The 25,727-nt window shown below is 39.1% G+C and overlaps 1 protein-coding gene across 2 annotated transcripts in view; it reads right to left on the bottom strand.

Moving 5' to 3' along the window:
• Window positions 1-540: 540 nt before the first annotated feature.
• Window positions 541-25,727, bottom strand: part of ppp1r13bb (protein phosphatase 1, regulatory subunit 13Bb) — a 61,180-nt gene continuing 35,993 nt past the window's right edge. Inside the window, exons 6-19 of one of the 2 annotated variants that reach the window (XM_084431491.1) lie at window positions 20,506-20,607; window positions 16,821-16,995; window positions 15,515-15,711; window positions 14,750-14,914; window positions 14,376-14,565; window positions 12,884-13,033; window positions 9,844-9,968; window positions 9,270-9,756; window positions 6,326-7,059; window positions 5,115-5,252; window positions 4,854-4,987; window positions 4,571-4,737; window positions 1,927-2,126; window positions 541-1,716 (exon numbers count right to left, since the gene is read on the bottom strand). In XM_084431491.1, the coding sequence (XP_084287617.1) occupies window positions 1,675-1,716; window positions 1,927-2,126; window positions 4,571-4,737; window positions 4,854-4,987; window positions 5,115-5,252; window positions 6,326-7,059; window positions 9,270-9,756; window positions 9,844-9,968; window positions 12,884-13,033; window positions 14,376-14,565; window positions 14,750-14,914; window positions 15,515-15,711; window positions 16,821-16,995; window positions 20,506-20,607 (3,006 nt within the window). In that variant the 3' untranslated portion in view covers window positions 541-1,674. The remainder of the gene's footprint in view (window positions 1,717-1,926; window positions 2,127-4,570; window positions 4,738-4,853; window positions 4,988-5,114; window positions 5,253-6,325; window positions 7,060-9,269; window positions 9,757-9,843; window positions 9,969-12,883; window positions 13,034-14,375; window positions 14,566-14,749; window positions 14,915-15,514; window positions 15,712-16,820; window positions 16,996-20,505; window positions 20,608-25,727) is intronic. The other variant, XM_084431492.1, reaches the window with a different exon arrangement.

The raw sequence follows: 25,727 nt of genomic DNA, 5'->3' as shown, positions 1-25,727 counted from the left end.
GTGAAGAATTTTAATAACATAATTATTTCGACCCATGTTCCTGACTAACTAAAGACAAAATCCCGTCCCGCTGAATTAAAAATGTTGATCAAATTCTACAAGATTAGGTGAATTAAGTGACGTGGTTTCAAATCTGTACTATTCAAAAAACGTTCTACCCTTGGGTTGTCATGCAAGTAAATTAATCTTTGCTCTAAATGTATATCTGATATTGTTAAAAATACTTTCTCTAGGATTTTCTGTATTTGACTCGTGAACCTTTATGAAAGGTTAATACTCCCATACTGTGAGATATGGAGTGTGACCCGAGTTCTGGGCTTTATTTGATGTGCCCCAAAGATAGAAGTTCTTTAGCTAAAAGCAAAGCACTCTCTCATCTTACCGCAATATTCATTCCATCAGGTGTCACATTGCTTCTAGAAACCAGGCATGACTAAAAATAGGCCTTTTTAGGCCACTAAAAAAAGCGTTAAACTAGATGTTAAAATCAATCTATCAGGCAAAAACAGAGACTGGGCATAATAACACAAGGTGACATGATTTCTTGCTACGACTCATTTCTTTTTATTTGTGCACATGTATAGAACACAAGGTGCGAGTCACTGTATTTCACAGAAGCCCACACGGGCAGTTTAGTCTAACAGCATTGAGTCAAGCATGTCTCCTCTCCCATCCTCACAGTATTTACAAGGTTAAACTCCACAATAAAGCTCTTCACTGCCTCAACGGCAGAATATAAAAATCACATGACTAAAAACAGGAGTGGAGTGGAATGGAATGGGCTGGTATAATATAAAGCAACATTTAAAAAAAATCAATGTGTAAAATAAATGTAAATGCGCAGAACATTTTCAGCTGAATTCAAGCAAGCTGTCGCACTCCAGCACATCCTGACAAGAACGTATAGTGTCAGTACCTGTAGGCTAAATACTGATTGATAATGATGGTTCATCTCAATCTCTCTGCACACTTCACACACTCTTCAAAACACTCTGAACTTCACACTTCTGTAGGATGCTCACTGCAGTGAAAAAAAGAAAAATCTCACTTACAGCATACATAAATCCCATACACCCTCACGAATCATATACATGCCTATCAGTATATGGGGTTTTTCAGTCATATCAGAATAATCGTTCTATGCAAACTTAGTATATTTTGTTCTCTGCTCTCTTCCAGTCTATACACTTGTTCTGTTAGATGAGCTATAAAATTCACGCGCAAGTCCTTTGTTTTAAACATATATAACATATCAGCTCTCATTCATCCAGTTCAATTAAAAGTACTCAAAAATCTCACTTTGACAAAGAGCTTTCCTTTCAGCAAAGCATCATGGGTAAGCAACTACACATAAAGGAAAGCTCTTGTCAAAGAGATCAGTGCTTGATCCCCAAGGTATGATGTACAGCTATTTTACATGGATACAAGAAATCGTGAGAGGAGTGGAGGGGGAGGCCTGGAAGCAGAGCTGACGGGGGCAGACCGAGAAACCTGAGGCTGCTTGTTTGGCCTGGTGTTGGCTGGAGAGTGTGTTTGTGGGTAGTGGGGTTGATTGTGTCTCCCGGTTCAGGGCTTAGCAGCTTCACCCCTTCTGTTGTCCAAGTGGCACATAGAGGTGAAAGATGGAGGCTCAACACCTCGAGACATCAGTCCAGTTAGTCACCCAGAAGAGGGTTACGCCAGAGACCTCTGACGTGGCTTTATTCTGGGGTACAGCTATAGAAACAAAGAAACACATAACCAGTCATTTCATAATATACTGTACACTACTGTTAAAAAGGGGGGTTTGGAAAGAAATTAACACATTTATTCAGCAAGGATGCATTAAATTGATCAAATTAATCTCTCAATTACTTTAAAATGTGGTGTGCCACACTCAATACACACTAAAGCAAAAGCACAATTATAGCCTATGTGTGCACCTACCCCCAATAGGTTACGTGGCACATAGCCCTCTTTGTCGTTGAGTTTACTCCACCACCAGTCTGTCTCGGTATCGTCCTTCCTGCGTAGGACAGTAATGGCGTCACCCTCCTGAAAGGAAAGCTCATCTGCGCTCTGAGCCTCATACTCCCACAGAGCGTACACAACTCCTTTATTCATCACGCCCAACTTCTCCTGCACGCCTGTAAACACACACAGAGAGAGAAAGCTCTTAATACGGTATGTAAGTGTCACATGCAGTACAATATTATAGCATTAACTTGAGCACCACACAAAAAAATAGGTTACACCTAATTATATTGGTGAGGATTGAGTAATAATATTGATTAAAAAGTTTGTCAGTAAGATGTTTTAAAGGAACACGCCGACTTTTTGGGACTTTAGCTTATTCACCGTATCCCCCAGAGTTAGATAAGTCCATACATACCATTTTCATCTCCGTGCGTGCCGTAACTCTGTCTGACGTACCCACCGCTAGCGTAGCTTAGCACAAAGACTGGAGGTAAACGGCTCCAGCTAGCATACTGCCTAGAGCCCTGCACGGGGCAAAACATCCAGCCCTAACCGAGCCCTGGCCCGTGGTGTTCAAGCCCTAATCCGGCCCCAGCCCGAACCCGACCCGAGACCAACATCAATATCACTTTGAGCTCTCTCTGACGCGCGCTGTCTCTGCTAGACGCACACACAAGACGCACACACATGCTACTAGGTAAAATTTTATTATAGGCCTCAAACATAACTACTACCACCGACAATTATGCCCACAAATATTAATACAGACTGTCCATTACAGAGAAGCATAAGCATGCAGTAGAGAATATTATATAGCCAAATGTGATCCAGCAGTAAATAAAGATTTACGGCCTACCTTTTTTTGATGTCAAGTAACTTTACTGAAGAACTGGTTAACGTTAAATAATAATAAAAATATAATAAAGAAAAAAAAATCCGTTGAACTGAGTAGGTTCATTCACTGTTTATTCGCGACCGTTGTGAAGAAAAAGAATAGCATCCACTGTTGAAGGCTTCAGGCTCATTGTTTGCTGTGGTAATCAAATCAAAACTCTTTCAAAATGCAGCTTTTCCTGAAGTATTGGGAACTTTTAGTAACTCCTTACGCTCCAACTTCTCCCTGATGCTCTGCATGGTCAACTGTCACCTAATGCATTGCACTCGCGTGATCGCATATTGCGTTGCATATTTATAATATTATCAATATAACAATATTTCATACAGTAGCCTGCGCTCTGCACGTATATTATGGGCACGATGAAAGGAGAAAAGCTAAATGAGCCGGAGTCCGACCAAAGCCCAATCTGTAAAAAAAAATAAAAAATAAATTGACCCGACTGCTCCCAATAAGTGACAAAATAACGCCAACAAATGTTGTGATTTGTCTAGTCACAGTGTGTACAAATAACATGGTCACATATTCTCAGAAGCCGAAGCACTGCTACTTGGGCGGAGTGATTTGCTCGCAGCGCCTGAGAAACCCCCCGTGGTGAGGAGCAGAGTTCGCTCAGAATTGGAGTAAATCACTCCGCAGAAGTAGTAGTGCTTCGTCTTCTGAGAATATAGTTCCCAGTATGTAAACGGTTAGAAGATGTCTGTGTCTCATGTGACCATGTTATTCGTACACGCTGTGACTATACAAATCACAACATGTAAATAGGAAAATGTTGGCGTTATTTTGTCACTTATTGGGAGCAGTATGCTAGCTGGAGCCGTTTATCTCCAGTCTTTGTGCTAAGCTAGGCTAGCGGTGGGTGCGTTAGACAGTTACAGCACGCACGGAGATGAAAAAGGTGAAAATTTCGTATTTGTTTCATTAAAATGAAAAATTTTAAATGAAAATTTAAAACGACTGGTTTCTATTTTAATATATTTAAAAAATGTCATTTATTCCTGTATTGTCAAAGCTGAATTTCCAGCATCATTACTCCAGTCTTTAGTGTCACATGATCCATAAGAAATAATTCTAATGATTTGTTGCTCAAGAAACATTTCTTATCATTATCAATGTTGAAAACAGTTGTGCTACTTAATATGTTTACGTTTTGTGGCAGTTCCACACAATAAGTGAGTTCACATGAACAATCTCACATCAATCATGCCAAACAACCGGACAACGGGCAACTTCAACACAGTGAATAATTGTGTACAGCGATTGGTTCACTTCATTCAAAGCGCTCTAAACTCTGTACGCTGAGGACATCTGCTGGTTAAAGGCTTGTAAATGCAATGAGAATACAGCAAAAATATGTTCAACAAAACAAATCTATAATATCAGTAAATATTAAAGAGAAATGATCTGCTTTTATTCATTTGTAGCACTTAATTTGTGTGTTTGCTCTATTTCTTTAAATTAAAAGTCACTTGGTTTAATATTTTGCCATCTAATGCAGTGACTTTCATATATTAAGTGAGACTTGAGTGTCCAAACATTTTGTTGATGAATTTGTACAATCTGAAATGCACAAATGGGTTGTTTGGTTAATTAAAAAAATATGTATATTTTTAACTGCCTTTACTTTCCAATAAAATTAATTAGAGTTCTCAAATCGGATGGTGTGAGAGAAGGCCAAATACAGAAATTCTCTGGAGAGGAAAAGAAAGATGCTCTTACCATAGAGAAACTGTGAGCACTGTATGAAACCCTCCTCCATCTCCTCACATTTGTCTGCTGCCGTCTCCACATCACTGATGGTGGTGGCAAAGATGGCAGCACCAGACTCCACCAGCAGCTTACACAGGTGCACGCTGTTACAGGAGGCGGCACAATGCAAGGGCGTCCTACACACACACACACACACACACGCACATCAGAGAGTCCGTCTATTCCACACCTGTTAGCTTTTATTGACTGATCAATCTCTTTCACACTGACAGATCCAACAATGTGTCCTCACCAGCCATCACTGTCTGCTGCATTCACATTAACACCAAAGTCCAGCAGGAACTTGACGATGTGGTGGTGTCCAGCGCACACAGAGTTGTGAAGGGGTGTGATACCCTCATCATTAGGGGTGCTGGGATTGACAACCTAAGAGAGGAGAATAATTAAATAGGAATTAGTTAATAATAAAAAAATAAAAAAATAAATAAAAAAAATCAATCTGTGTCTGCAAGATCCATTCACTACGCCACATGGCATACATCAATATACATACCTCATAGATTATCCTTTGTACGAGGTCAAACTCGCCCTCCAGTGAGGCATCCAGCAGCAGGGCGAGCGGGTTGAACTTCACTCTAAGGCCGTGACCCGTCCGCTCTGAGTCTGGCTTTTTTAGGTTAGTGCGTTTGCCCTGTTGAGGACATGGACCGTTAGGCTTTGTTTCGTACAGCACTCAAACTCATTTGTTTATCAAATCTGATCTTTAGGACTGACTGTCTGTACTGTTGCAAGCGATTTAATCTGATGGGTTTGTACAAATCAGCCAAGTCAATATCTGGTGCATCTATTTCAGCTGCTATAGTAGTGGTGAAAACATTAACAAGGTCAACACGACGAGATTTTCCAATACACAGCGATTGAGAGTAGCTGTCAGTGTGAGGAGAGCGGATGGAAACAGGAAATTTGCATCTGCTCGTGCCTGTCATGACATCTAACCTCACAAGGCACATGAGAACATAAGATTTCATACATTCATATGGATGTCGAATTGAGTGCATTTGGACATAATGTTTCACATAGCATTGTTGCACAGATTTTTCTATCATTCTAATATGCTGATTTGGTGCTTATTTCTATCAATGTTGAAAACCGTTGTGCTATTTAATATTTTGTTGGAAACTAATACTTTTTTCAGGATTCTTTGATGAACAGTAAGTTTAAAAGAACTGCATTTATTTAAAATATAAATCTTTTGTTATATTATAAACTTTCGATTCATTTAATGCATCCTTGCTGAATAAAGGTTTACTGACCCCAAACTGTTGAACGGCGTATGCCAAAATGCCCAAAAGACAAAAACAAAAAACTATTCAGTATGACTGAAAAATGCATTTTAAAATATGCAAATTGAATACTTTACTTTATACTGATTTTTTATTTGAAATGGAATAGTAAATGCTGGATTTCATGGAGTTCTACCTGCAGACTTGAGATATAAAATATGTGACCATTTTTAAAATGGCACATTTTATGTTGTAATAAATAATAATAATTTAATTATAGCAAATGTATTGCAAATGTATTATTTAGATGGCATATTATAATACAATACAAAAAATATATTATTGCATAATAGGTAATATTAAGTTTTTAGACTGTATTGTAATATGCAATAATTATAATCTAAATAATATTTATATGCAATAATTGATTATGACTATTGTTATTATTAGTAATATATAATATATGTATCAGTAAACCAACCGTGGGTTGGGATGATGGTGAGGTGTCTTCTTCAGGGGTGCTGGCCTCAGCTACAGGACTCGGCAAAACCGCTACAGGTTCCGCAGGATTGTTGTTATCGTCTTCTGATGGTTCTGGTGCCGGAGGGGTCAGCGGCTCAACCGCTTGCTCTAGGGGCTCATTATCATTGGCGTCACCTTGCAGGACAGCGTCCTCAATAACAGCACCCTCAGAGGGTGTGGTAGGCGTTTCTGAAGGTGGATTCCCATTGTCTGCATCAAACAGCATTTCACCTGTGGCAGCAGAGGGCTGGTAGAATGGAGTCACTCCTCCACTTCCACTCACACCTCCCATTCCTCCCTCCATCCCTCCAGCTAGGGTGTTGAACCGCTGATAGAGAAGTTTCTGGATGTTGGGCCCATTGGGGCCCTCTGGCTCTGTAATCGAGCTGCGCTTCTTAAGCGGACGTGGAGCATTGGCCAGTTTCTTGCGCAAGACCTCCAGTTCAGCATCGCTCTGGTAGCGCATCGGGGAGTGCACCATGGGTGTGAGTTTAGTGGGGCTGAGAGGTCGTGGGATGTGGTCCACGCTGGGTTGGGGCGGCTCAGGAACACCTATGATTTGACCATCGAAGTCCAGCTCAAGATCCAACATGTCTCCTCCGGGACCCTGCAGGGCAGGAAAGGCCCCAGAGCCCCCGAAAAGTAAGGGGGAGGGGGGTGTAGAGCTGGGAGGCAGGACTGGCTTACCATATACTGCAGGCAAAAAGAACAAAATACTCAATTATACTGTACTCAGGAATAAAACAAACACATAATCAGGAAATAAACCACATAATTCACAGAGGACACGTCATTCTTGAATCAGTCTGCACGTTTTTTATTTTATTTAATTTTTTAATGTGAAGTGCTTAAATAACATCTTTGACACCTTTGATTTTTTTAGCTTTTTTTAGGGGAATTTTTGAAGACACTTGTGTAAAGTTAAAAAGACACCTGATTTCTGTTGCACCGCATCTATCCGTTTTTAAAAACACTAAGATGCATCCTGTGTGAACATAGACTGTGTAAAAATACAGATTTTTTTAATTTTCATATTAACTATACTGATTCATAGAATCCCAAGAGCAATCTTTTATTCTAAGCATATTGATTTATAGACACATTTTATTATAGCGGTATTCAGACACTTCTACTATACTTTTTCATGGGTGTTTATTATTATGAAGAGCTCATGAAATTTCATAATTTTAGATATTGATATAATAGGTTTACACACAAAATGCAATTTAAAGTTGACTTCAGTTAATATCTGCAGAGCGGTTTTTGGTTGTACTATTTTATCAGTTGAACTGCACAGTTATTAATATTTTGTTAATACAGAATTATATATTTTTTATTAATTTATAATCTCTCTCTATATATATCTATCTATATATATATATATATATATATATATATATATATATATATATATATATATATATATACACTCACCTAAAGGATTATTAGGAACACCTGTTCAATTTCTCATTAATGCAATTATCTAATCAACCAATCACATGGCAGTTGCTTCAATGCATTTAGGGGTGTGGTCCTGGTCAAGACAATCTCCTGAACTCCAAACTGAATGTCAGAATGGGAAAGAAAGGTGATTTAAGCAATTTTGAGCGTGGCATGGTTGTTGGTGCCAGACGGGCCGGTCTGAGTATTTCACAATCTGCTCAGTTACTGGGATTTTCACGCACAACCATTTCTAGGGTTTACAAAGAATGGTGTGAAAAGGGAAAAACATCCAGTATGTGGCAGTCCTGTGGGCGAAAATGCCTTGTTGATGCTAGAGGTCAGAGGAGAATGGGCCGACTGATTCAAGCTGATAGAAGAGCAACTTTGACTGAAATAACCACTCGTTACAACCGAGGTATGCAGCAAAGCATTTGTGAAGCCACAACACGCACAACCTTGAGGCGGATGGGCTACAACAGCAGAAGACCCCATCGGGTACCACTCATCTCCACTACAAATAGGAAAAAGAGGCTACAATTTGCACGAGCTCACCAAAATTGGACAGTTGAAGACTGGAAAAATGTTGCCTGGTCTGATGAGTCTCGATTTCTGTTGAGACATTCAGATGGTAGAGTCAGAATTTGGCGTAAACAGAATGAGAACATGGATCCATCATGCCTTGTTACCACTGTGCAGGCTGGTGGTGGTGGTGTAATGGTGTGGGGGATGTTTTCTTGGCACACTTTAGGCCCCTTAGTGCCAATTGGGCATCGTTTAAATGCCACGGCCTACCTGAGCATTGTTTCTGACCATGTCCATCCCTTTATGACCACCATGTACCCATCCTCTGATGGCTACTTCCAGCAGGATAATGCACCATGTCACAAAGCTCGAATCATTTCAAATTGGTTTCTTGAACATGACAATGAGTTCACTGTACTAAAATGGCCCCCACAGTCACCAGATCTCAACCCAATAGAGCATCTTTGGGATGTGGTGGAACCTCCCGCTTCGTGCCCTGGATGTGCATCCCACAAATCTCCATCAACTGCAAGATGCTATCCTATCAATATGGGTCAACATTTCTAAAGAATGCTTTCAGCACCTTGTTGAATCAATGCCATGTAGAATTAAGGCAGTTCTGAAGGCGAAAGGGGGTCAAACACAGTATTAGTATGGTGTTCCTAATAATCCTTTAGGTGAGTGTATATATATATATATATATATATATATATATATATATATAAAATAAAAATGATTTAAATATGTTCTATTAATTCTATTCATATAATATTTTTCATGTATCAAGTTAGAAGTCTCCTTGCATAATTGTACAGTATTGGCTAAACCTGATGCGAACACTCCGTAATGTTAAAAGACTGCCTTAAAGGTGAGAACAAATTGCCAGTATAAGTATTAAACTGTTGAACTTGAATATCAAATCAGCTGCTGATGTTTACCTGCTTTGACTGCAGGCTTGATGTTCAGAGGGTAGTTCTTTGGGGCTGCTTGTTGTAGGTACATGTGGTAGATGGAGCTTGAGTTCATGGTGGCTGGGCCCTTTCTGGGTGACTGCGGTCTGGAGCCCTTATCTGGGATGAACGGCCTTACCGCAACAGCTAGAGGAGGGTCTGGTCTCTCCCCGGGGGGGAAAAAGGGTGGACTGGGCTGGAAGGTGGGACTGGGGGGAACAGAAATGCGCTGCTGGATCTGCTGAGATGATGAGCCGGAGGGTGTAGGGGGGACACGGGGCCAGGCCGGCAGCGGCGGGGGGTTGTTGGGTAGGCTGGGCACTGGCCGGAGTGGAACGTCCTTGCGGCGATCCAAGGAGCTGGTGGAACCCGAGTTGGCAGATGAAATGGGGTGGTTGCTGGTATGGGCTCCATATGGGGGAGGCTGGGGCTTGTTGAGAGGAGGACCTGAGCCCATTTTACTGGAATCCTGAACCTAAAGGGGGAAAAAAAACAGGAAAACATTTTATGATGGTAAAATAATAAGAGGGCAATTGTGTATGCTGGTGTTAGTTAGACGTACCTTATCTGCAGGAGTGCCTGCAGGTGATGCCGTTTTACTGGTCGTGTCTGTTCCAGACTCCTTCCAGTCAGATGGCTTGACTGATGTGTTGCTCTTGTTGAGGGTGGGCCAACCGGCATCATTAGCTAGAAAGGGAAAGAAAGGGAGCATTAGAACAAGATCAGAAATGACAAAACCCCTCACAAGCACATATATGATTACAGCAGTATGACGAACTGCACTGCTAATATATTAGACATGACTTCTAAAGTTGTCTAGGCATGTTCTTGAGTTAGGAGATATGAAGTGTAACAATCTTGCATGTGGAAATTAAGTTTACTTCCTTACATCTACAAGAAGAGTTCAGATGACCCTAAATCGTAAGATATTGGTATTCTGCAAAGCCTGCATGAATATTGTTGACTGCAAGATATCTTGACGATTTTGGAACTTGAAAGAGCTTGATGTGTGGCGTGTACATTTTGTGTGAAGTCAACAAGTTAGCTGAATGTTAGAGAATGATGAAATGGAACCAGTAATTTAGTGAGTTTAAATGTACTGAGGAAGAAGTAGAAAGCCCAGTGAACCTAATCAGGGTAGAGCTTTTCATGCCAACACATACATTCACCCTCACACAATCTAATTACATTCTTGCACCAGGGATGGAAATTAACTTTTTTGTCCACCGGCCACTGTGGCTGGTGGATTTCAAAATCTACCAGCCACTCAATGTTTTTACCAGCCACTTTCTTGTTTTTAACCGACAATGTGTAACTGCATGTGAAAATTAATACTACAAGATCTACAATACTTATGCAGTTTATTTAATCTCAAGTCTCAATGAAATACTGACATTTTCTCTTTCTCTCTTATATATATTTCTCTTTTTTACCTGGATGTGGCATTTGAATGATTCGTGGTCTTTTATGGCTTCCAGTTTTAGGTTTTTAGTCCCAACAATGAAACTAGGGCTGGGCGATATGGACCAAAAGTCATATCCCGATTATTTAGGCTGAATATCGATATACGATATATATCCCGATATTTTTTCCGCAAAGTGAGAGCAAATGTTCAGTCAAAGTCAAAGCCAAATATGACATGTCACAAGTAGTTTTATTGAAACCGGCTATTTCCACACACACAAGTACTGTCCCCATTTACTTAACATAAATTGTAAGAATATGACTAATAGTAAAGACTAGTACTAATAAATAAACATTAGTCCTATGCTAAAGCTATTAAATAGCAGTCCCAAACTAGTTTTTGTTAATACAATGTTGGTATGAGCCACTAGAGTCATTTAAAAATATAAAAAATAACACAAAGAAAAATAAAGTGGATAATAAGTGTTAATATGGAAACGACAGTTGCCATGGTGAATACACAATATTAACAATAACTGTTAATGAACCATGGAAACTGCTCCTGGTGAACAGTATGAAAATTATCCCTGCATTACTTTTATTTTGTGTAATTTACAACGTAACGGCGTTGCATGCTCGTAGTTTATCTTGCACTTTATATACATTGAGGCGATACACAGCGCGCGCCACCACATTTGCGCGTGCAATTGAAGAGTGTTCGCTACGAGCACAGGATAACGGCTGACGTGACAGGACAAGAAAGTCCGTTTTTCTGAGGTGAAAGACTTTATTTCAGCGTACACTTATGTCCTCTAAAAGTGTCCGCCGTCTGTGTGAAACAGTATATTTTTATTTACCCGCCACGGTGGCCGGTAGGTGAAGCGAGTTTACCTGCCACAACACAAAATCACCCGCATTTGGCTGGTGGCGGGTGCTAATTTCCATCCCTGTCTTGCACACACAATCATATACACACATACTCCCAAAAGACAGGATCAGCAGCTTTTGACTCATATTGAATTGCAGTAAAGAGTAGAGTGAATTTAATTAACCAGGCAGCAGGATCTAGTGTATCATTAAGGTACAATTTCTCATGAAAAACCTATAATTTTGACTTTTCTCTTAAGCCACATTCTGTTTGGAAAATTGTCTTCTCTGCGATTTAAGTGGATATGGACTTTAACAGAACCTACTTCTACATAGAAAAAAGTTAAATAATCTCTGTAAGATAGTGGAGTCCAAAAGTCTGAGATCATTAATTTTTTTTTACATTACAAATTACACTACTGTTTAAAACTTTGGGATCAGTAAGATTTGTTTGTTGTTGTTGCTGTTGTTGAAAGAAATAGATTAATTTAGCAAGAGCATATTTGATCAAAAGTGACTTAGTGAAAAGATTTTTAATGTTACACAAGATTTCAATTTAAAAAAATGCTGTTCTATTGAACTTTCTATTCATTAAAGAATCCTGAAGGACTTTCCATAAATATATAAAAATAAAATCTTTTTCAACATTGATAATAAGAAACGTATCTTGAGCAGCAAATCAGCAAATTAGAGTGATTTCTGAAGGATCATGTTACACTGAAGACTGGAGTAATGATGCTGAAAATTCAGCTTTCCCCTCACAGGAATAAATCACATTTTAAAATATATTAAAATAGAAAAGTCATTTTACATTGTAATAATATTTCCCAAAATATAGTGTAACTGTTTTTACTGTATTTTTGATAAAATATATCAGCCTTGGTGAGCATAAAAAATAAAAATAAAAAATTCCAACCAGCTCAAACTAGTGTATATTATCAGCAATATAGTTAATCTTTAAAATTGAAAATGAACATGATTTTCAGAATGACTTTGTATTTGATTAGTCTCTTTTGCTTTAATGACAGCAGCACTTGAGCTGTGTCAAACTTGATGATCATGTTCTCCAGAATGATTTGAGATGATCCAAGGGCCATCTTAAGCTTCAATGGAAGCAAGAAAATCATACAGTATGTACAAAGGAGTCACATGATCAATGACACTAATTTACTTATACAATCTGTATTTGATTCTGCATTGAGACTCATGAGCCATATAGGGTAATGTAACAAGTCACGGAGACTTAGTCAACTGCTTTGATCCTGCTCACTACACTGAATAAGGTTCATAGGCCGTTCCTCCTGCCTTCCATCAGACACCTTCCCACTCACGAGAAGCGCTGTTCGACCCTGCCGCAGAGCAGGTGACTGGGGGTGGAGCCCCCGGGCCTGGGCGGGGCTCTGGAGGGGGCGGAGCAATCGGGTCCACTATGATGTCTAAATCAGAGACCTTCCAGGGGCCGGGAGGCTTTCTCACTCCATCTAACCCCCCCGCACAAATCCCACAACATCAAAGTACAGGGACAGCAAAGAGAAAAAAAAAGAGACACACATACACATATGCACAGCACAGAGCAGAAAGGACACAAGAGGTTAGAAGTGAAGAAAATGAGAAATCAACTTCATAATAAAACAGTAATTGAAGAGATCGAACCCACAGCAGGAAGCAATGGGATACATGCCGTGATCTTTAAGAGAAGAACCAAACCACTTTATTTACATTTACGTATTTGCAGATTGCAAATTACACTGCATTCAAGGTATACATTTAATTAGCTCATGCAGTCTCTGGGAATCAGATCCATGAGCTTGGGATTGTTAACACCTTTGCTCAACTGTGTGAGCTACAGGAATACTGTAGCACTTGACCGAACACCAATCTTATTAAGCCCATAGTATAATTTGGCATGTACGCTAGGGTGTGCGGCTGTGCGCAAGATATAAATTTCATCATCAGCATAGTATGTGCATATTGATTTTTCTAACCACACATTTTGCACTAATTAGATGGTCCACAAGGTGGCAACACTGGCCCAGGTCAGCATTTCAAAGTAGAAAAAAGAAAGAGACAGGACACAACGTGTGTTGAGCGTCTGTGTTCGTTTAAGTGGTGAAATGGAGCATACTTTGAAAGGGTATGCATTTGGCTGTACGCATGTGGCAGGTGTTCAGACAAATTTTAGGCTTTAGACACAAACGACTCTTTAAAACCGACAGGCTGGCTGTTACCTAGTCTGTCACAAAACAAGTCATATTTACAAGGTATGAAGTGGATAAAGTTTAGGAAGAACTAGTTGGTGGATTTGCCAAAGTTTGAAAAAGGGTCATCAAATCTTTCAAAAAGTGTTTTGCTTAAGGCACTTAGTAGGAAGTGAAGTAGACCTTAATGAGGAGAACTAGTTTTCTGAACTGTGTCTGTTAAAATAATTGTGTCTGACAAATATGTTTTCTGTACAACATTCACAGAGATTGCTGCATCATTATTTGAATTAACTTCATTGCTTGCTGGTCTATTACCAAAACTTGATGTGAGCACTTCTCTTAGCGGGAATAAGCTGACTAGACTTTATGCTGCTAATCAGAAGTCTGGATCTGCAAGACTAAATGTAGACCTAAATGCAGACTACCGTCGATCAAAAGTAATCAAAGCAGTTTCATATTCAACCCAATGAGACTAAAGAGTTTATGTATTACAAAATTATAAAGCTGATTCACAATGTAGGATAAAGATAAACAGACATAAAGGGTACCATTTATTTGGCACCATTTAATTCCAAATAAATGTTTGCCGTTATCATGCATAAGTCAGTGTTTAAGGACTGACCTGATTTGGAGCGGGCATGGTTGGCTGGGGTATTGACGCCCAGCGACTGAGGTTTGAGGGGTTCAGGAGGCACTACATAACCCTCCTGCCTGCCTGGCACTGGGACCTGGATGTAGGGTCCCACGGCAGCCACACGGCCGGTGTTTCCATGAGCAGGCTGTGGAGAGGGAGGACCATTTACTCTATTCAGCTGCAGGAAGGGGAAAGGGGAAAAAGGAAAAATGGGGCAAAAAAGGTAATGAGCCTAGTTGAAATTCAAAAACATTTCTCTAGTACCAGATAAACTCTCTAGATGTCTGAATGGTTTCTGAACAAGCCTGCTAAACAAATGAAACAAAGAAGCATGAGTGAGTGATGCACTCTCATGGCCTTACAGGAAGATTTTCTTTTTGACGTGCCTCTGCTTTTCTCTTGTACAGTCGATCTCTGAGCTCATTGATACGCTTGTCCATCAGAGTCACCTCCATGTTTCTCTTATTCAACAGCTCTTTCTGTTGCTGAAGTTTACTGTTCTGTTCCTGATTCAGCTTATTGCGGATCTGATGGTGGGAATTGGGGGGTTTGGATAAAAAAATAAAAAAAAAGATCAATATCATAACTGACAGAAATGATAATAGCACACATACTAGTAACACAGACATACACAGACTAATCATCAAGCTAAGGCTATGGCTGATTCCATGTTTCTATAACAGAAAATGTCAAATTCAACAATTTTGAATTGATAATTCAAAACATTGTACTATTTATTGTTTTTAATTTGATACATTTTGTGTATGTAATTTGAATGATTATTGCTAGAAATTAACACTCACATAATTTTAAACTGCATTTAGACATTATTTCCAAACTCTTTTAACAGGGTTGCAAACCTCATACACAATAAATAGAAAATTGACAAACAACCAATGAACCTGATCAACTTAAGCACTTTCACTGGCCATGAAGGAAATGCAGATTTCTCTGGATTTAAACATTGATGGAAACATTTGGGATAATGCAAGCACACAAGTCAACAAAATATATAACACTGTTCTAGTGGTTTTTGGATATTTTAATGCAAAAATCTTATATTCCAAAATGGAAAATCACCACAGCAAAATCTCTTAATTACAATAATGGCTAAACTGTGCCCATACCTGCAGCTCCTGGTAGAGTTTGCGGAGCTCCAGGGCAGCGTTGCCGGTGACCTGACCGCCGAGGGTCTGCAGGCCGTTCAGTTTGCCTCTCCTCAGGTCCTCCAGCTGCTGGCTGAGCTGATCCACCCTCGAGACGGCTGACTGCAGCTCTGCCTGCTTCTCCTGGAACAGCCCGCTGATGTGCTCGATCTCTGCGGCTAACAGAACACGGCAGAGTTATACACACGCCAACTTGCGTGCAAACACACAGACGTGCATGAGCCGACATACTTTCTCTATTACTATAGGATTATTATTTAATGTTCAATGAAAATATCATGTATGGCTGCACATGTTGTACAGGAGCTCATGCAAAATGCAAAACTAGCAGGCTGAGCAGATATATTATATAAAGCAAAAGTGATTTTATTGTTTTCACAACTTGTTAACCTTATAACAGCGTAAATGCTAGCACAACATGAACAAAACACTCAAATGAGGGATAAAACTAAGTTTCATAAATAGAAAATCTTCACCATGAACCTGCCATGATATACTGATAACAATCCACAAAAATCTAATTTTATCTCCAGCAGAGTGGACAATCCCATCTGGAATTGCGTGTGTGGGAGAGTTGGCATTATCCGAGTTCATTACAATTCACAGGCTATCGCCGTCCTAATCCTGACCTCACAGCATGTGTATTTATGTGCTCGAGAATACTTTTTGTGCGCAACCCCCCCCCCCAAAAAACCCACTTTATTCAACTATTAATTTTCTTCTGTGTGAGCCTCTGACGTGAGTTCACGTCGTATAACAGCGCAGCGCAACGTCAGAACGTAGGCTCACTATTGGCCGACGCTGGTCATGTGTGTGATGCTGGCCAATAGTGAGCCTACGTTCTGACATACAACCCAGAAGCGCTGTGCTGTTACACTACGTGAACTCACGTCAGAGGCCCACACAGAAGAAAATGAATTCTCGTCGCTTGATAAACTTATGGTTGAGCCACTGTAGTCACTTGGACAATTTTAAACATTGTCTTTACTAACTTTCTGGGCCGGCAAGTTTCAATAACATAGAAGCCTATGGAGGAGTGAGACTTTTGATTTAATCAAAAATATCTTAATTTGTGTACCGAAAATGAACGAAAATCTTATGGGGTTGGAACAACATGACGGTGAGTAATTACTGACAGAATTTTCATTTTTGGGTGAACTAACCCTTTAACACAGACACGCAAAAGGTTAAAACCACATAATCAGCAGTGTCCAGTAACCTATCCACTCAGATGAATCCTCAAGTCAGTGATCAAGCAAGTACATACACAGGTTGCCATTGATGACTTTACTGTAGTCCACTTGGCCCCTCATGGCACGGATCTTCTTGAGTTTGGCTTCCTGACTCTCTACCCTCTCCTTCAGCCTCTGTAGTTTTTCGGTCTCAGACACAGCCTGCTGCTGCCGTCGCTCCTGCTGCTTCAGATAGCGCAACCGCTGCTCCTGCAGACACAATACATACATGAGCATGCAAAAAAAAAAAAAAAAAAAGTAGGGAAAACATACATGTAACAGTAACAATAAATTGTCAAGAGCAATCAAAGTATGTACTGAACCACTCTACAACCATTATAAATGGGCTTTAATTGAACTTATGACAGTAAAGCTTATTGATCTGATTGTCTTTTTGCGCTAATAAGCTTTACTGTTATTCGCCATTTTGGAACTTTTGTGACATACAAACCTACTTTTTGGCAAATTCCCAACATTATGGTAAAAAGGTGTTGTTATGGTACATGTAATTTGTATACTAGGTATCCAGAGACACTAGTGAATGGAGTTTGGTTTGTTCCATTCCCGAAACCAACCAGTAATCTCGATAAATGCAAGAGCTGAATCAGACTCTATTGTAGTAGACTACAAAAACAACTACGCTTGCAAATTTTGAATGATCGTCCTAAAGGAAAATATCTCAATGTTTTCAAAAAGAAAAGGAAAAGTAATATTTAATCCCGGGGCATCTGCAGTGCCCTAACAGAGTAAAGTGCATTCAGGACAACACCATCCGATCTTGTCATTACATCACAATACAGCACTTAAACCAGACAGACAACCTAGTGATTTACTGTCGGCGTCAAGCATGAAGACGTTTGCTATTAAGAGCAATAGTAGTACCTGTGGGAAAAGATGCTGATTACTAACCTAACTTATTGAGTAACTAACAGAAAATAAAAGCAACTAGGCTCTTTTTTTGTTGCCTATCTGCAGGGAACACAAACAGATGCAGTAAAATGGAAACAGTGTCTCTGAGTGAGTGAGAAAACTAAAAATAGCACATGGTGGACTCTCAATGACTGGAGGCTCATAGTCATCACAGCACATCGACTCACAGCAATAATAATCTAAAAAGCTCTGAGATCAGTGTTCTCGTTGGGTCTGATCCTGGAACAGTCTGTAAGTGTGACTAGTCCTAGATTCCACACATCATTCTTTGTTGAATGTAGAAACTAAGCTATTTAGCGCTCGTGTGGATGAGAAATGCCTGCCACCGCATACAGAGCATGTCAGAGTTGTTTACTAGATAATTGGCATTTTCGGTATTGTCCAGTTTCCCGCCTCAGCCTGTGGTTCCCATGACTAACACCCCTATAATGGTCAGAAAAGCCTGTTGCAATGACCTATAAATGGCACTGAGGAAAACAAAGATGAGCTCAGTAACTTAAAATATCTAATAACAACACTGTTTATGAAGCAGCTTAAGCTCTTTATTATCATTGTGAAAAGTTAGAGGTTTACCCAACAAGCACCTGTGTTTTGAATAATTACTTAAAGGGTTAGTTCACCCAAAAATGAAAATTATGTCATTAATGACTCACCCTCATGTCGTTCCAAGCCCGTAAGACCTCCGTTCATCTTCGGAACACAGTTTAAGATATTTTAGATTTAGTCCGAGAGCTTTCTGTCCCTCAATTGAAAATGTATGTACGGTATACTGTCCATGTCCAAAAAGGTAATAAAGACATCATCAAAGTAGTCCATGTGACATCAGTGGCTCAATCTTAAGTTTATCAAGCGACGAGAATACTTTTTGTACGCAAAAAGTAAACAAAAATAACGACTTTATTCCACTATTCATTTCCTTCTTTCTGGGCCTTGAGTGAGTTCACGTAGTGTAATAGCGCAGCGCGTCTGTGTTGTACGTCACACGTAGGCTCACTATTGGCCAAGGCCGATCATGTGTGTGACGTACAACACAGACACGCTACGCTATTACACTACGTGAACTCACTCAAGGCCCAGAAAGAAGGAAATGAATAGTGGAATAAAGTCGTTATTTTTGTTTACTTTTTGCGTACAAAAAGTATTCTCGTCGCTTGATAAACTTAAGATTGAGCCACTGATGTCACATGGACTACTTTGATGATGTCTTTATTACCTTTTTGGACATGGACAGTATACCGTACATACATTTTCAATGAAGGGACCAGAAAGCTCTCGGGCTAAATCTAAAATATCTTAAACTGTGTTCCGAAGATGAACGGAGGTCTTACGGGCTTGGAACGACATGAGGGTCATTAATGACATAATTTTCATTTTTGGGTGAACTAACCCTTTATTGTCTTAATTACAGTTATTTGCATAGCATAGCATAAATATACATGGCAGTTCGCTTGAAACTTCAAAGATTTTTTTTTTTTTTCACATAAAGATTGTTTATGGAGTGGGAAAAAAATCTTTCACATTCATATTAGACCCCTATGTAAAAATGTATAGTGCAAATATGAGTAAACCCCCAGACACTGTAGTTATCTACTTGGTTTTAGACTATCTATAGTCTTTTTTTTTTTTTTGAATGAATGAATAGTGGGAACTTTAGTTAAACTTCAGTGGCTTAAATAAATAAAATAAATAAAAAATTCTGTCATCATTTACTCACCCTCAAGTTGTTCCCAAACCTGTATGAATTTCTTTCTTCTGCTGAACTCAAAAGAAGATAATTTAAAGAATGTCTGTAAAAAGTTGACGGACCCCACTGACTTCAATTGTATTTTTCTCCTACTATTCCTACTAATTCATACAGGTTTGGAACAACTTGAGGATGAGTAAATGATGAGTGTAAAGATTTTTGGCAAAAAATAACTCTTGGTAATTTTACATTTTATCTGACAAATCAAGACAAAGCATTGGATTACACGGTACTCAAGCACCTCTCCCAAAGATATGTTGCTACTGTTCAGCTGCTAGCTATTCAGACATCGCACAACTGCAAGTTTGGTTCTAGGACAAATGTAGATTGATAGATAAAGAAAAGGCTAAATTTATTTGCCAATTTCTGGTAAATTCCACTACACAACAGTCAAAATATATGGTAAATCTGATTAAGGGCTAGATAAATCGATGTTTAACGTCCACAATAGCAATAAAATCAAAATAGAAACAGTGACTTACTTATTTCCAATGTTTGTTTCAATAGCAAATGCTAAATGGATAAAATATTTGCATCTACAATTGGAGTCAAATAAGTTAATCAATTTGCCAATGTGTTAGTTACATCGTGCCAAAAATACAATTCACAATACAGTGGGGTCCAAAAGTCGAAACCACTAGAGAAAATGCTTCTATTTTGCAACCCTTTTTAATAATAAGATTAATAATAGTTACAAATTTGCTGACATTTGATGAACAACCAAGACATTTAAAACTAGGAAATTCTAAATTCTACCTGAAAAATAAAGCCAAAGCATATGATAATACACCACACAGTGCCAACAAACAGTCAACATAAATGGTCAAGTCTAAAGAAAATGATGCTCACAATATCAATAAAATCAAAATAGAAACCCATTTTAATGTCATTAAATGCCATTTTAATGTCAGTGAATTAATTTATGCCAATGTTTGATTTACTTGCAAAAGCTAACTGGAGGAAATATTTGTGTGTAGTCCCCACACAGATGAAAACAAAGATCTATAAAAAAGATGCACATCAAAAGACACATCTGAGCGTATTACCTTAGCGACAAGCATCTGTTGCTGGGCCTCAATTTGCTGTTGCTGACGAGTGGCCATCTCCTGCAGCTCTGAGAGAGTGAGCTCCACGCGAGGGTTTCCCACCTACACACAGAGAGAGAGAGGGAGAGGGAGAGGGAGAGGGAGAGAGAGAGAGAGAGAGAGAGTGTGATTGAGGTAGAGGACAATCAAAAAGGAGGGACAATCAGGCCAAAAAATATATGCACAGAAACAAGAATACAAAGATGACTGGTTTAATTCTACAGGCATTAATGACAGAGAAGACTGTGAGAAACGGACACAACCAGGGCTCACTGTAGTGAAACTTGGGTGTGAAATGAGCTGTGGCTAAGTAAACACTATGAGCTTAATTATAGCATGAGCGCTATGTTAGCGTAGGCCTGCTATGCTCATCGTGAAGAGGGATGGCGACGCTTTTAGCCGAAAGGGTCTAAAACAGGCCTGTGCCAGAGATGCATCCCAGAATCCCACTCTCTGTCACTGCATTCTGGAAGATAAGAGCAATTGTCCATCACCGTGGCTGTCGCCAGGGTGTCGCCATGGCAGCAGAGCAGAACCGCTGTGTAGCAAAGATTAAAGGCACCAAAATACACAGATGGCAAATGCCATGATAGACTGCCATTTACAGCAATCAAGCAAAACTGAATTTGATTCAAGGCACATGATGCGAACATAGTGTAGTGTAGGACGACTTACATAAACCTGGAGCAGAACACCATTAACAGTCTGGTTCAGGCTGTGCAAAAGATTCCCCTCAAGATTCAAATCTTTTATTGTCTGTGTCAATATAGCAATGCTTCCATTTCCTAAAAAGTCAACAGTCTGTTTTGTCTCTGGGCTGTTCTAAGCAAAAGCTATACAAGTGCACTCAGTGTTTTAGGTTGAAGCTGGGTCGGTCATTAAGGTTATGTAAGGACTAGGCACACTCAGGCATATCAGTTGGAGTCAAATTAGTTTATCATCTTTGCCAATATGTTAATTGAATCATGCCAAAAATACAATCCACAATATGGTGGGGTCCAAAAGTCTGAGACCACTAGAGAAAATGTTTCTCTTTGGCAACCTTTTGTAATAATAATAATAATAATAAAGATTTTTTTTTATTTTTAAGTCTCTTATCCCAGGCTGCATTTATCTAATTACAAATACAGTAAAATAGTGAAATATTATTAGAATTTAAAATAACTTTTCTATCTAAATACATTATTCCTGTGTTGTCAAATGTGAATTTTCAGCATCATTTCTCCAGTCTTCAGTCACATGATCCTTCAGAAATCATTCTATATGCTGATTTGGTGCTCAAGCAACATTTATTATTAATATCAATGTTTACAGTTGTGCAGCTAAATACTTTGGTGGAAAACGTGATAATGTTTTCCCCGGACTCTTCGATAAATAGAAAGTTTAAAAGAAAGTTAATTTATTTGACTTAGAAACCTTTCTACACAACAAAAGTTTAAAAACTGTAATGCTGTTCAATGATGCATTAATGTGGCAATCTATCAGCATTAATACTAACATTAACCTGCCTGAGTGCACAAATATATGCACAGCATGAGAAAGAAACTATGGTGATGTTTGTGGCTTGGTTTTGCCAGGTCACCTATAGCCCATGGCTACTTCTATTCTTAGCCAAGTTAATACCATGATCTATATCTATAATTCATGGGTAGTATTTTTTCCACTATGAGGTGATGGTTGAATACTCATGTCTCACAATATCTTGTTTTTGTTTATTTCTTCACTTTAAATCACTAGGTGTGAAAACCGCCGGTTAAATCACCAGTATTGTCACAGCAACATATAATTATAAAATGGATTAAGATAAGTCAGGAAAAAGACTGTTTAAACACAGTAACAATTGACAACATACAAAAGGGTTAGACCCAAAAGAACCATGTTACGACAAAATAGACATGACACCACATACAAACAAATATTTCACAACATGGATAACAACAACAATAATTATAAATATGAATAGACATCAAATGTACATGTAAGGTTCAGCAAAAATAATGCAAATATTATCTAATGATTTTAAAAAGTACACTACTGTTCTAAGTTTGGGGTCAGTAAGATTTTTTTTCGAACTCAGAAATGGTTTTTCGAACTATTTTCAAAATTAATAAGACGACGTAATGTTTCTTGAGCAGCAAATAAACATTTTAGACTGATTTCTGAAGGATCATGTGACAAGTGATTGAAGACTGGAGTAATGATGCTGAAAATATAAATTACATTTTTAAATATTTTAATATTCAAATAGAAGACATTTATATAACTGTAAAACTACTATTAGAAATATTATACATTTCATTTACAAAGTAAAAAGCAAACAAATGTCAAACAAATATCAAATAGCTTGAACGGGTGTCACTGGAAGCGTCCTTTGATTTCAAATTTAGAAAGATTGTGCTCATGCTCTGTGTCAATACAAAACTGTCCTTTCCATTCAACTAATGATTTGTGATTTCTAAGAAGAAAAAAAAGAGTGGCTTTTGCCTGGAGCAGAGGGCCCAATCGGGTCTGGATCAAATCAACTGTCATTTTAAATCAAAGTGAGAGATTGAACTTTTCCCCCACTGCTACCGCTTTGCTTGAGAATACAACAGGCAATATGTCAGATACACCAAGCAGCATTATGAACACCGGTTATGCCTATAGTTCAAATGTGTCTGAAGACACCAGCACAGAAACAACATTTCAATACTTCAAATGATCAACTTTGCTTCATAACAAGAAAGCGTAACATGTAGCTCAACACGACTTAACCAATAAATGACGCAGCTTTTCATGCAGTTCCCATAAACACGAACTGCATGGCATATCTCCCTATTTCATTAAAGCTGAAATAATTTAATTCAGTTTGCAAGAGAGTGATGCACGGCTTAAAGGCCAATTGTGTCATGCTCTGTTTACCCACACTGGCGACTCTGTATGACCACATCACATTGGTTGTAAAGAGCCTATTTCAATGTGGCGCAAGGAGCGATATATAACAGACTGATTTGATTATCCATTTCTGAAGTGGTTCTGGAGAGAAAAAACTCCCCAGTCTCTTCTGCGGAGGGAGCTCTCGACCGCCCTCCAGTCAGACTGCAAGGCATGATCCTTTTTGCCAGATGCAGTTGTACAAATATGGCCATGGATCTCTAGGGAAGTCTAAGAGATCATTCACCTGTGGGGTGAAACTCGACGCTTGTTAAAACAATAATCAGCCCTAAGGTAAAGGAAGAAACGATAGCTAGTTAAAGAGCAGACTACATCATTCCTGTGGCCAAGCTGAAGACTTCACTGCTAAGATCTCGCTCACTGCTTTCTTGCCTCGTAGGTTTGAAGTAACAACAATTTCTGTTATGCAGTTTATTCAATACAAGACAAAGGAAGGAGGTCAGTGGGTAATAACTTGGACTCCAGGACATCGTGCTATAGATCATGTGCTGCAGAACAACTACAGCATGCTTCTCCAGAGACTTCACATTCTGCAACAATGGATACATGGGACAGTCCTATTTCGTAAAAAGCCATTTCAGACATTTTGCTAACTTCAACCACAATGCGGTGGTTTGAGCCGCTATCAATATACAGGTTATTGAAATCGCTTTTCACTTTCGCATTCGCAATCATGCATACTCTGTGCATAGGGAGCAGGACCGCACATTTTACAAGATACGATGTTTGTCAATGGATCTGTTGCGCACCAAATCCTCTGCCATCATTTTATCAGTCATCTCTCCTTACTCTCGTCACGTGTAATCTGACTACGGCTGCACTGTGCTACGACTCTGGAGCTCGTGCTGTATGGAGCAGTTAGTATCTGTTGTCCAACTGAACTAAATGGTTTTTGGTTCTATAAAAATACAAAATGACAGAGGGGCTGGTGCCATGGTGGGCAATTACTGTAAATGGTGTACAGACAAACACGGTGTAAAACCGGTAACACAGCAAGCCTACACATCTGTCCAAAATCCACCTTCTTAAAAACATGTCAGCAAACAGAAGGTGCAAATTAATTGGCAAGCGTTGCTGCCGAGATATATATAAAAATATATATATATTCTCCCTATGCCCCAAACTTAAATTGCAGGACAAACTCTGGCATTAAATACTCTATCTCTGCAGGGCAGCATTTCCCAATCAAAGCAGCTTTGGATGCACATTGCCAAAACTGGCTGGTGAAATAAAAGCTAAGCTCGCCTTCCAACAGAAATATTATTTTGATGATGTGCTGTACATCCAAGGAGTTTTATAACAAGTTGAGCTATACAAGTATCCATCCTTCATCACTCCACAGAATGCACCCACACGGACAGCATGTTCAGCTGTGACTCTTGGCATGGAGGACGCACACATATAATCCGCTTTCCACACTAAGATTTAGACCGGCGCTCATTTATTGGCACTGGCCTGAAAGCTGTGCAGATCTTAGAGAGGATGTAAAAGATGTTCAAGCAATGTTATGATAAGCTGTACATTAGAACACCAGGTCTTTGACCTTATTAATCTATTAACCTTTATTCTAATATATTAGGGTATATTTCAGTTATAATGTCATTTTGGGAACCCTCTAAACATTGTGCTAAAAAAAGCTACAGTATCCAAACTTTGTAGTTAAACTGCTATTTAATATAAAATAATCAACATAACCACTTTGGATACAACATCTGCTACATAAATAAATGCTAATTCTGACACAAACTAACAAACATATGCATACACTTCATACACTTATGAAAATAAGCAGACAACAAGCTATTCATAATAAACCTGAAATCATGAAGTTGCATGCAAGTTCACATAACTGTTTCAGTGGAAGAAGAATAAGGTAGAAACTAAAAATAAAAGATCAAGAGACATTTTCAAAATAATTATATTCATGACGAAAAGCGAAGCGTTGAGGGAAATGAGAGAAGAAACAGCAAAACCTGGAACACGTGAAGCTCTGGAGAGAGTATCTGCCCACACACGCAAGAACAGCTTCAACTTTATAAAACATGATCTACCCACACAGTTCAGCGTTCTGGAGCTCATAACTCTGCATGTGTGATGGACAGGCATGGTGTTCCTGTGTAAGCAGTGGCTCTAGTGCTATTAGATAGCATAGAGCAGTCCATTACCCATTTAATCTATCACAAAGAACACAATAAAAAGACAGACAGCTCTTATTACTTTACAAGCACAATGGACCACACACAGACTGA

Source organism: Rutilus rutilus (genome assembly GCF_951802725.1).
Source record: "Rutilus rutilus genome assembly, chromosome: 15".
Taxonomy (NCBI): domain Eukaryota; kingdom Metazoa; phylum Chordata; class Actinopteri; order Cypriniformes; family Leuciscidae; genus Rutilus; species Rutilus rutilus.
Note: the sequence above shows the minus strand (reverse complement) of the source record. Positions and strands in the feature narration are given on the sequence as shown.